General features: G+C 44.9%; 1 protein-coding gene across 1 annotated transcript; it reads left to right on the top strand.

Annotated features, from left to right (window-relative positions):
* The first annotated feature begins 7,801 nt into the window (after positions 1-7,801).
* LOC120842024 lies at positions 7,802-11,107 on the top strand. Its single transcript, XM_040213044.1, has 2 exons — positions 7,802-9,944; positions 10,689-11,107. The coding sequence occupies exons 1-2, from the start codon at positions 7,802-7,804 to the stop codon at positions 11,105-11,107; spliced, it is 2,562 nt and encodes an 853-aa protein (XP_040068978.1).
* Positions 11,108-12,052: the final 945 nt, after the last annotated feature.

Below are 12,052 nucleotides of genomic sequence, written 5' to 3'. Positions count from 1 at the left end.
GAATCTTTTATTCTTTAATGACTTATTGTGCGTTACATAAAGTATGCACAGATATATTTTGAATGGATTCTATTCTTTATAATAAAAACAAATATTCGATTTGGTAATAACATAAAACATTAACAACTGGACTCATGAATATTTTTTGTAAAATATGCAGTTTGCCTCTGTTCGTCTTAAATGGCTTACCCAATACAAAATTACAAATATTCAGGTGTCAGGACATCCATGAGTTCTGCAGTAAGAGCTTTACAATGTGTGGTCAGAACGATTTACATTTTGCTACTAACCTAACGATTTCGGACAATTTGTACAAAGAATAGTCAACATAATTATTCCTCGACACACTATTTGCATACCACACGCCTTACGTTTAATAGGATTCATGGATTTTATTTATTCGTTCTTTAAAATTATGGATCTTGCAATTATACCTGAACTATTTTTACTTTAAAGTATAATGGCTTTGGTTTTTTAATTCAGTTTGCGGGTTATTTTTGGGCCATTTTTTTCATTTTTGTACACACATCACAATTTGGTAGAAGTGATTGAAAAATGGCGTCCATCAAAAAATATTCTGCCGTAATATCCAGACAAATAGCCCACAAAATATTGATAGAAAATCGGGTGAAAAGAAAGGGTATACTTAACTCACAATGTGCCAGAAAAATTGGTTGAAAAGAACCTACTTTTAAAGTTTGTGACCCTCGAAACTTGTGATCGAAAGAAAAGGGGATGAACTAAACACGGCTGTCCTTCCCAGCAAGCAATGTTTTCTTGTCTCCTGCCGTGGTAAAGTAGCACCGTTTTTGCCGATGCCGCAGATTGGCCACGGCCCTGCAATTACAAGTGGATTACTCTTTGATGTTACAAAAAAAGTAGCGAATCATGCCAAAAATAAGGGTGGGCTTTCTTTCTGCGATAGGGCATCACTGGGGATATTACGGTAGTGTAATCGGTATATAATATATATTATACCATAACATTAGGGGGAACGTTTGCAATGTGGTATATTTGAATATTAAAAAGCAACAGGCCTAGTATACTACCCTCAGATACACCAGTTGTTATTTTAATATATCGTTGATTTATAGTGTTAATTTGATACGCATTTTGTTAACCGCTGTAAGTATACATTTAGCATAGTAAGGTATGTTCCTCGATTACTACGATATAGGAATTTGCTAGGAGAACGTCGTGGTCTATTGTATAAAAGACTTTGGAAAAGTGTAGAAATATACCAATTTTTAATAAAAAGCTATCTAGTGCCTCTAATAATTCTTCTTTATGTTTTAGTAAGGCTAACTCAGTAGAGTAGTTTTTATGAAAGTAAATTTAGGAGTGAGTAATAAATACAATTTCAAGATAAGAAATAATTCTGAAAATGAACTAGTTTTCAATCAGCTTTGAAATCACCGGAAGTATAAAGATTGGTCTGAAATCCTTTATATTACCTAATTTGCCTCATTTGTGTAAAACACCCTCTTTGGCTGTCTGCATATTTACAGGAAACTCCAAATCCTAAAGCAAGATTGAACATATATGTTAAATGGGGATCTAAAATATCTAATACAAATTCGCTGGCTGAATCTGCATATAGAACACATTGATACATTTACTATTTCTTATGTTTTTAAAATGAAATGAAATTCAAGTCGAAACCAGGAGTTATATTTTACCGAGTCTAATATCGACTGCTATTGATTAGTTTACTCCATTCTCAGAACCTCCACCGTCATGCTGAGATGTCGGTAATTAAAATCATCGACTTTGATTCTTGAGAAGATAAAATAGCTTGACGAAACGTAAGGCAAGATTTGGAATGATTTTCTATTGGATTTGATTTTTGTGGCGCAAGAGCGCCCGCTGCAGTAATGCGCCAGGTACATAAACTATTGTCGAAAATGGTTGGGGAGAAGAAAAGAGCTCTAGTAGCAGATTATAGGATAAAACTATGAACATGAGGTGTCTATAAATCTGCAAATTAGGAACATGAATTAAGATAGCTAAAATATAATCGCATTCGGTGTAGACGAGCGACTGCTTTGGTTACAATTAAAACACAAGATTGTGGAATAGCAGTTTCGTAGCCAAGTGAAATATCGAGTTGTAAATGAGCACGCGCCTTATATAACTTCGAAAAATGGTTACCCTAGAGTGCCTTCATGTGCGCTTCGCATAGAGTGATGCCAACTGCCTGTTTCCCTTTCTCACATCCTCTTCCATCGCCATTTTGTTCCTCTCATTGTTTCCCCGTGCGCCGGAAAGTTGCCTTTATGTCCATCGGTAATCACATCCGAGGGGGAAAATGCTAATCCTCCCTCCGTGGGTTCCCCAACGCTGCTCCGAACTTCTGAGATAAGGTGCTTGTTTCCGGGAGGGTTATAAGCCCCACGGATTATCGCCGAGGAACAAAATGGCTGCTGGTTTGTCGGCGAGTGGTATTACAAAGGGTGGCATCACCCTAGCAAAGCGCACATGAAGGCTCCCTAGGTTGCCCTGTTCTGGGCCATAAGCATTGCATTCAAGTAAAACATAATGCATGTTTACATGGCTACGAGAATGCTCACACTCCGGGGAATCTTCGCCACACAATCGATGCCCGTTCGTTAGTCGCCTATTGCCAATCCTTAGACGGCAGAGGGCCACCTTGTAGAAATGTTCGCAATGCCCGGGCACTCTCCCATTCTTTCACTAAGTGCTTCACTGTATGCCGCTTGCTGTTTACTTCCGGATCCCAGTCATGTTTCCATTTCTGCAGCATTAATGTTTCACTGATCTTCCTCCTCATTGCTTGGAATGCTAACGTGACTTGGCACCCAGCAGATAACAATTTGACACTAATTTATAAAAAAACTGCAATTATTTTTATCTTGCAGCTAAGCAACCAGACAGGTCGTGGCTAAATTAAGCAAACAAAGGCTTTTAATGCGCTTAAAGTGTCTCTACACTACGTAGCCACAAAGCATTTTCTTAACTGACTATTCCACATCAAGTAATAAACCCGTGTTTCTTCCAGGTGGAATTCCTGGGTAACGCCGACTATGGCGGCCTTTCCAGCAAGCCATTTTGGCAAGATCACGGAGTTAAAACAGCACACAACGAACAGAGTCTGCCGCAGATAGTGGCAGCGGCCATAGCCTCTACTGCGAAAATTGCTTGCCGGCGGAGTCGTGCGCCGTGCGACTAGTTCGGCGAGTCCACATTTCCGAGCTCGGTCCTGGGTCACCAGCAACAGGAGATTTTCTGTGTGCTATCGCAAACTTATGTTAGTAATCTTCCCCAAGTCATCGATGTGAACCCTGCCTGACTCCTCGTTTGTATCTCGCCGAGCAAGCCTAGAAGTAAGACACGACGCTCGCGTCTTTACCTCGTTCGGGCCCTCTCAAATCGGGGCAAGCGACGCGGAAAAACAACCAGCTGCGCTGCTCTAAGGTTTAGTTTTCCATGGGATTAGGCAGTGACGGCGTAAACCCAGTCGAACTGCTGCGCAGGCAAAGGATTCAAAGCCCGCCGCTGGGTGTCCATACCATACCCGCGTTCGGCAATGGAAAATATACCGTGTTCGATTCTATGTAGGCCTCAGCGTCTCGTCCTCTTTACGCGTATCCGGGCTGTAGAGACTCCAGGGTCCTCGGAGAGGGCGGCAGCTCAGTGACAAAGCTTGCTTGAACCGTTCACGCCTCAAGGCAAGCTGGTCAGCTAGAAGCCCACCGGAATGTCTTCCTAGTTATCCCCGGCCAAATAAGGACGCGACATAACTAATAAAAAGTCTTGCAGCCACTGGCACGACTAGCCATGGCGTGAATTCTAAAAAGCATTTCATAAATCGCTTCCGTATCTCCCTAGGAACCACTAACCTGAAGAGAGAGCCGTCCCTCTGCCCCTTGTTGTTCTTTGGCATGACTGGAATTAACACACCATCTTAGCCCAGCAGATACGAATCGTAGTACTCATTAACTCGCCTGTCAGCGTTGCCGGTGTATACTTTAATTTCCGCAATTTCTCCTACTATTAATGAAAAACTCGCCGGCCAGCGTTCCCGGTGTCAACTGCTATTCCCGCGATTTTTTCGACAACCACTTACGAATTCGTCCGCCATTGTTCCCGGGGTAAATTTCTATCCCTTCAATTTTTCAGACACCCGCTGACATAAACCAATCCACTTTCTGGTCCCCCCCCCTTTCACATTCTCTTCCTCTCTCACCCCTTAAACGCAAACCACTATGCTTGGTCCCCTCGTCCAACGTCCTAGATCTGCAACGAGTCCTGGTTGTTCCACCTCCTTGCAGCCGTTTTCCTTCCTTCCAAAGAACATGCGGTGCCTTTCCTCATTCTCCGAAGGCAACTGTTTTACATTTTTGCTGCTTTGCTCGTCACCCCCCGGTGGCACCATCTTCTACCAATAACTATTCTGGGTTTCTCGAGAGAGCGGGTCTGCAACCTCGTCCTTTGAATCCTTTAGGTGCTCGACTCGAGGAGACACCTGCTGATGTCTGCTGTGAGACAGGTCGCCAAAATATCAAGGGACAATGTCTCCATGGGCATCGTTGGCGTTAGTGAAAAACACTTCCTACGAATATGAACAAATCCGTGGGCACTCCTTGGGGACGACCAGAAGCAGGGGCATACTGCCCGGTCGCCAAGTTGGATGAGCCATTTTTATGCGTGGTCGCTCTATAACAGGTGTCTCAAACACGCGGTCCGCGACTCGCTGGGACACGGCCCGCAGGCTACCGGCTACAAGTCCCGGTTCCCATGCCTTGAGCCCTAATAATGGCATAAGCCATAACGATCTAGGCTAGCCAATTCATTTTCGCTCGGAAAGTAGCTTTGCTCTTTTAGCGTTTTCACATAATTTTTACTTATCAGTGTGGATTTACTCTTTGTTTAGCTTTATTTTTTGATTCCTAGCTTTTTGTAATGTACAACAATTCCGCTAAGAGGCTGCACGCGTGAGCTTTTTGTTAAAGGATGATTCTTGGCTGCGCGAATTATCGCCCAGTAGGAGCAACTGCCAAAGATAAAGCTACTAGCTCGGGATTCTCACCTTATATATCACGATTAAAAGATAAGTTGTTTTTCTGCGCTAATAAAATCGTCAGGAGTGCAAAACCTGTAAAAAAAAATGATTGCTGTTTAAAGACGTGTTTAACTTGGTTAATTCCCGAGTGAATTCAGCAAGGATAATGACGGCGTATCTGCTTTCTTGTTCCACTTAAAATGTCAGCACGTTGGAGCGACGGTGTCCTTTTAATTCTTACCACATCAGGACATAGCCCCAAAGTAACCATGTAAACAAATCAGGTCTCAAGATGCCACTGGCAGAACTGAGTTGTCGAAAAGCATACAGCAGGAGGTCTCTTCGCTTTTAAATATTTTTAACTTCCCCTTCATCCGCTTTCTAACGTTCGCCTTCGCCCTTTCTCCTGTGGGCCATCTGGTCCCCACACTAAAATGAGTTTCAGACCACAGCCCTCTAATAATAGCCACCCGATCGGTCTGTGGTCCGCTCGACTCCAAAGGAGCCACACACATAACCAGAAGACAGCGAATGGGGTTGCTGTACAGCCTGGTTGTCCGTCCTCGACAGCCGGTAATCCGGGCCCGCCGACCCTGGTTGTCATCCGTCGTACAGACCTCGCAGTCGGAGTCCATGTCCAGGCCTGCGGATCGCTCTTTCCAGTCCAGTGCTGCGTAGGCTAGCTCTTCTGGGCTATCATAGCCCAAGTCTTGCTGCTAGGGTTGTGCGAATATTCGAAATTTCGAATAGTAGTTTCGAATAATACACTATTCGATATTCGCTTCGAGAAGAACTTCACTATTCGTGTTTTTCGAAGTGTTGATTGCGGTGGGTTAGCCCCGTTGAGTGCGCTTCCTACCGAGCACCGGTGCACTGCGGAGAAGCAATACCCACGGAAACAAGCTCCGCGGGTGTTGCTTCTCCGCATCACTTCGGTGCTCGGTAAAAAGCGCACTCAACGGAGTAACCCGCCGCGATAAAGATTTCGAAAAGTATGAATATCGCAGTTGCGTGCTTGGACGAAAACCATACATTCAAAGCGGAATGGTGCACGCGTGCCAGCTGTATATAAAAATAAATGGAAACTTTGTGAATGTGTATACTGTAAAACGCTTTGTTTTCGGGGCCCCTATTTTTCGCGAATCGGTCACAGAGGACATATCGCGACCACTGAAGTTCGCGAATTCCAGAGACCTGCATCGAAATTCTTGAAGACCGAAATTTTCGCGAGCCTTTAAGTTTCACGAATTTTTCAACTCTGGATATTCGTGAAAATTAAGGGCTCCCGAACATTAAGGATTTTACACTATCTAAATTTGTTAAAAAAATTTAAATTAAACTGACTGTTTTGCAAGAGTATATGTTGGGCAGAGATGCCCTTAAAACCTTCGTTCATCATGCGCGAGTGATTTTTTTTTAAACTCGAAATTAAAGAGAGAATATTTAAGATTTGTAAATCAACTCAATTGGGTATAGTAGTTGGCCATTTTATGTCAAACTTGTTGTTTACTTGCCATCCCAAGACATCAGACCTTCTGAGGTCACAGTTCATAAATATAGATAGATTAAACTTGGCTTATAAATGAACAAGTGGAACAGGGGGTTTTGTCTAAGCATTATGTTATGATAGTGAAAGGCGTGGAAAAACTATTCGATATTCGATTCGAAAAAATTCGGCCAAAACCACTATTCGCTTCGAATTCGCTTCGAACTCAAAATCCACTATTCGCACAAGACTACTTGCTGCGGAACCACTCCATGACCGTCATGGCCTAGGCCGGTGTGACTAGTGCTCGCCGTTCCCGCCTGTCCTTGTCAGAACCTCGCGGGTGGAGCGTTCCGGGGATCGCCATGGGACAGACCCGGCTCCATCGCTCTTGCCCGGTCTCAGCATAGAGCAGATGTCTCTGCCTGCGTCCAGCTCGGCTTTCTCGGCCGACCGCTTGTTACGTTCTTTTCCCCCATCAGATTTTATTGAAAAGAGACACAAGGAGACACAATGAGCTAAAGAATAGAAGTATGAAGTTGTTGGAGCATATTGTAATGAACTCCATCTGGACCGAGTGCAGTCTTTTTGAGACTGTGAAGAGCCCTTTTAAATTCACGCATTGAGAATGGGACATTGTATGAATGTTGAAAATCACCCGAATCATTTACAGCCTTTCTCCCATCTGTGTGTTATGTCTAATAAATGTAGGTGTGTAGTTTCTTAACATAGAAACAAACTCGAAAATGCTCGCTAAGGATATCTGCCTGTTCCTCGAATTTTTCAGAGCATACTCTTTTTTTTGTTGTCAAAATAGAAACAGACAAAAAATGATTCGAGCTATTATTTTATGAACTCGATCCTATACCCTCTTTGGCGGTGCCTGACTAATTTCAGAGTATGCATTGTTGAAACCATGAAGTGCAAAAGGGACAATATAACCAAGCACCCATATAGGGAGAAGAAAAGAAAGTATGCACGCCGAGATCAGGAGAAAAGAGGAAGAGGGCGCTCGGCTGAAACGTGCACGAAGAGACAGAACGATGGCGTCGTCACCTTGTGAGCGCATTCCTTTTCTTTGAGTGTTTACCTTTACTTTAGCAATTAAATGTTTAACTGTCCGTTGTACGGTGTCGGCTCCCCTCTGTGAACGCAACATTTTATTGGCGCCGAAACCCGCGAGAAAACCCCTGAACGAGTCTCCCAAGAACGCGACATCTGCAGCAAGACAGTCAAACGATGGATCGGTTACCAAGAAACGTAATGTACTTCGCACTCAATTGACACGCCTCATGAATGAGTGCAACGAACGACTCAATCAACAGCTGACGCCAGAAGATGCGAACGTTTTACACGACCGACTGACGGGACTTAAGGTAGAGCTAAATGACGTGAACAACGAGATCGAACCTTTAGTCCCTGATCAAGACAGCGAGACTGAGTTTACTCAAGTCTTCGAATACAACGATAGAATCACAGCCTGTGTTTCAAGGCTAGCCCATCGAGGTAGGACTGGCTTTCCGAATCAGCAAAGCTCACCGATAACCGATAGAAACGACAACCCCACTGGTGCGACAACGAGAATTCGAGTGAGGCTACCAAAGCTCGAGCTGATGAAGTTCAACGGCTCCGTCAGCCAGTGGCAAGAATTTTGGGAACAATTCAACCAAGTTGTACATTATAACAACGAACTAACAGAGGTTGACAAGTTCAACTATCTGAAGACAACAGTGACTGGAGATGCTGCAGCAGCGATTGCCGGACTTCCGTCGACCGCACGATGCTACAAAGACGCGGTCGCATTGTTGAAGAGTCGCTTCGGAAACCAAGACCTGCTCGTCCCGACCCACCTAAAAAGACTGATCGATGTCAAGCCAGTGCGTTCTGCCTTGGACGTTCGTGGCCTTCGTTGTCTTTACAACACAGTGATCTCAAACATCAAAGGTCTGGAAACGTTGGGAAGACAGCAGGAAACCTTCGATTCTATGTTATTTCCCATCGTTCAACGTGCCCTCCCCAAAGAACTAGTCCTAGACTTCAACAGGAAATTAGTAATGGAGCAGCCGGAGGACTTCATAGTTCCACGAAACACACTAACGGCGACGACAACGCAACCAAGAGAGTCTTCGCATCCCAGCGATCAAGAAAGAACATCTCCACAACGGAGGACGGTAGATTCGTTTTCCAAGTTAGTTCACTTTTTAAGACTTGAAGTACTAAGTCGAGAAAACCTCGCTGCTTTGCAAGGAATAGATACTTATGGCGAGCTGCGGAAAAAAGAAGCAGATCACAAGAAAAATGAAGACAACGAGAAAGCACGGAAGAGTCAAACTTCAGCGGCTCTACAGAATCCGTCCTCAAGGGGCGATCGATGTTTTATATGTAAGTCGACTCGACATACCGCTGAATACTGCGACGCCGGTACATCTTTACGAGAGAAAAAATACCTGCTCCGAAAAGAGGGGCGATGCTTCAGATGTACCAAGAAGAACCATCAAGCAAAGGAGTGTCGGAGCAACATAAGATGCCAGAAGTGCGGAGGAAGACACGCAACATCAATGTGTGATCCACATTACTCTCCAGGAAAGCGGACAAATAATGATACCGTCACAACAAGTGTCCCCGTCAACTTGGAAGCGACGAGGAACAACCAGAAAAAACCGATAGTCTTCATGCAAACCGCCACAATTTGGTGTACCGGCGACAAAGAAAAGTTTCAACTCCGAGCACTTTTTGACGGGGGAAGTCAACGCACTTTCATTACAGAAAAAGCATCCAGAAAACTTGGTTGTAAGCTATTAGGTCATGAGCGTTTGACAGTCGGTGTCTTCGGTGGCAGCGTCAGAGAGAAGGAATTCCAGCGTGTGTTGGTGTTTTTGACAACACAGACCGGAAAGATACATCAACTCGAGGTGTTGGAGACCGAACTGATATGCAACCAACGAATTCCAGTTCCGTCGAAACACCTTAACGACAAACTCAAAGAGCTAAACTGCTCCATCGGGGACCTGTCCAACGATGAGGGTCCGACAACCATCGATCTTCTGATCGGATCTGAACATTTCTGGGAGCTGACCACTGGACGGTCGCGTAAGCTGAAAGGAAGGCTCAGGGCAGTTGAATCTGTCTTTGGATGGAGCGTTCAAGGACCAGTCGAGGGAGCCACAGAGGAGTTTCCTTGTTATCAGATCACAGCTCTCAATGCTGAAGTGACCGAGTCTATGACAGACATACTGAAGAAATTCTGGACACTGGAGACCATCGGTGTCAATGACTTCGAAAAGAACGATCTGGGGAACGATCCCGTGATGAACAATTTTGAAGAAACTGTGACACAAGTAAATGGACGGTACAAAGTTGCCCTTCCCTGGAAGAACATGGTGGACCTTGGGGACAACAAGGGGGTCGCTATAAAACGCCCGCACCAGCTAATCAGTAAGCTACGAAAGACACCTGGGAACCTACAGGCGTACGATAACGTCATAAGAGAGTACATGGTGAAGGACATGGCAGAACGCGTAGTTCCGAGTGACAACGAGAACGAACTACTGACCTATTACATGCCACACCAAGCTGTGGTTCGGGAATCAAGCAACACTACAAAGCTCCGGGTGGTTTTTGATGCTTCGTCGCATGCATACGAAGCAAAATCACTGAATCAAAACCTCGAGAGTGGACCTAATTTAACCGCGGACCTCGTGAGCTTGCTGCTTAACTTCAGAACACACAAAATAGCCCTAGTGGCAGATATAGAGAAAGCGTTTTTACAAATTAAAATTGTCGAAACAGACAGAGATGCGCTTCGTTTCTTATGGTTTGAAACGACTCCGCCGGCTTCTGGATCTTTACCACCCATGGAATGCTGGCGCATGAAACGAGTTCCATTTGGAACCACGTCAAGCCCTTTCCTGCTTTCTGCAACTATTCAACATCATTTGAAAAGTGTGAAACATAAGTATCCCGAGACTGTGAAAACTCTTAAGGAATCGTTTTATGTTGATGACTTGCTAACTGGAGTAAATGAAGAAGCAGCAGCCGTGAAGATTTACACAGAAGCCAAGACCATATTTAGCTCTGCTTCCATGACGCTGCACAAGTGGGTCTCAAACAACAAGCGTTTGAAGGAGCTTTTTGAGCAAGACTATCCAAACCACACGACACACCTCGGGTACCTTCCAGGGGTGCTGAAGGTACTGGGACTCACCTGGGATCCAGACTGCGATAGGTTGACGTTTACGACGAGCTTCAGATTAGAAGAACAAGAGAAAGAAACTAAACGAAGCGTCGTGAGAACGACTGCAAGGCTCTACGCCCCCCTGGGATGGATATCCCCCTTCACTGTCAGAGCGAAGTCGCTGTTTCAGCAACTGTGGAAAAGGAAGATCGATCGGGATGATAGCATTCCCGATTATATGAAAGAAGAATGGTTTCAGTGGTGTGCCGAACTCGACGAACTTAACAAGATTCAAGTGCCACGTTTTTACGGGTTCCTATCGAAGGACCGTTCAAAGAACGTTGCGTTGCATATCTTTGCTGATGCAAGCACCGTAGCCTACGGTACGGTTGCGTACGTCTGCAGTGCGTATCAACTATTGTAATGAGTAAATCAAGAATAGCACCGGTGAAACCACTAACTTTGGCAAGACTGGAACTGATGGCTTGCCTTCTCGCTGCCAGATTATACTAATACCTGACGGAAAGTTTACATGACGTACCAACGGAAACATACTTGTGGACTGACTCCACTATTGCGTGTCACTGGATAAACAGTGACGCCACCCGCTGGAAACCGTTTGTCCAGAACCGCGTCGCAGAAATACAGAGTCATGCCAACAGAATACGTTGGAGACATTGTCCTGAGAAGGAGAATCAGGCAGACCTAATGACACGCGGCATAAAAGCCAGTCGACTAGTAAATGAGCAACTCTGGTGGTCCGGACCCGAGTGGATCAATAGCCCTGAAGACTACTGGCCTAAGTTGGCTACATCTGCAGACTTAACAGAACAAGACGCGAAGGAAAGACGGACAACTGAAGTTACAAAAACAACTACACTTCCAGCAACAGCACTTCCAGTAGTAGACATAAACTACTTCAGTTCTGCCGACAGAGCATTCAGAGTGACAGCTTGGATTCTTCGCTACGTAAATAACTTGCGACGGACGGAAAAGACAAGGGGCCCACTCAGAACACAAGAAATTAATGAGGCGGAACTTTCCTGGCTTCGTCAAGAACAACGAGAACACCTCTCAAGAGAGATTAGATCTACCCAGGAGAACACGAGACTTCCACGAGATTCTCCTCTTCGAGAACTATCGCTCTTTATCGATAGTGACGGCCTTCTACGAGTGAAGGGACGGCTACAACACAGCTTGAAACCCTACGGGGAACGTCATCCGATAGTCCTCCCAAAAGCACAACTTTCCAGTTTGTTAGCAATACAATCACACCTTCGTGTGCTTCATGGTGGAGTGAGAGACACGTTAGTCCAACTAAAGGAAAGCTACTGGCTGATCGGGGGACGGCAGTTGGTAAAACAAACGA

Source organism: Ixodes scapularis, unplaced genomic scaffold, assembly GCF_016920785.2.
Source record: "Ixodes scapularis isolate PalLabHiFi unplaced genomic scaffold, ASM1692078v2 PGA_scaffold39__5_contigs__length_11793443, whole genome shotgun sequence".
Lineage (NCBI taxonomy): Eukaryota > Metazoa > Arthropoda > Arachnida > Ixodida > Ixodidae > Ixodes > Ixodes scapularis.
The sequence above is the reverse complement of the archived record's forward strand: the minus strand, read 5'-3'. Positions and strand labels throughout refer to the sequence as shown.

What these genes read in the sequence shown, in the direction of transcription:
- LOC120842024 (XM_040213044.1), top strand. Translation starts at nt 7,802, where the DNA reads ATGAATGAGTGCAACGAACGACTCAATCAACAGCTGACGCCAGAAGAT. An exon ending in ACGCCCGCACCAGCTAATCA is followed by an intron (nt 9,945 to 10,688) that starts GTAAGCTACGAA and finishes GGTACCTTCCAG; the next exon opens with GGGTGCTGAAGGTACTGGGA.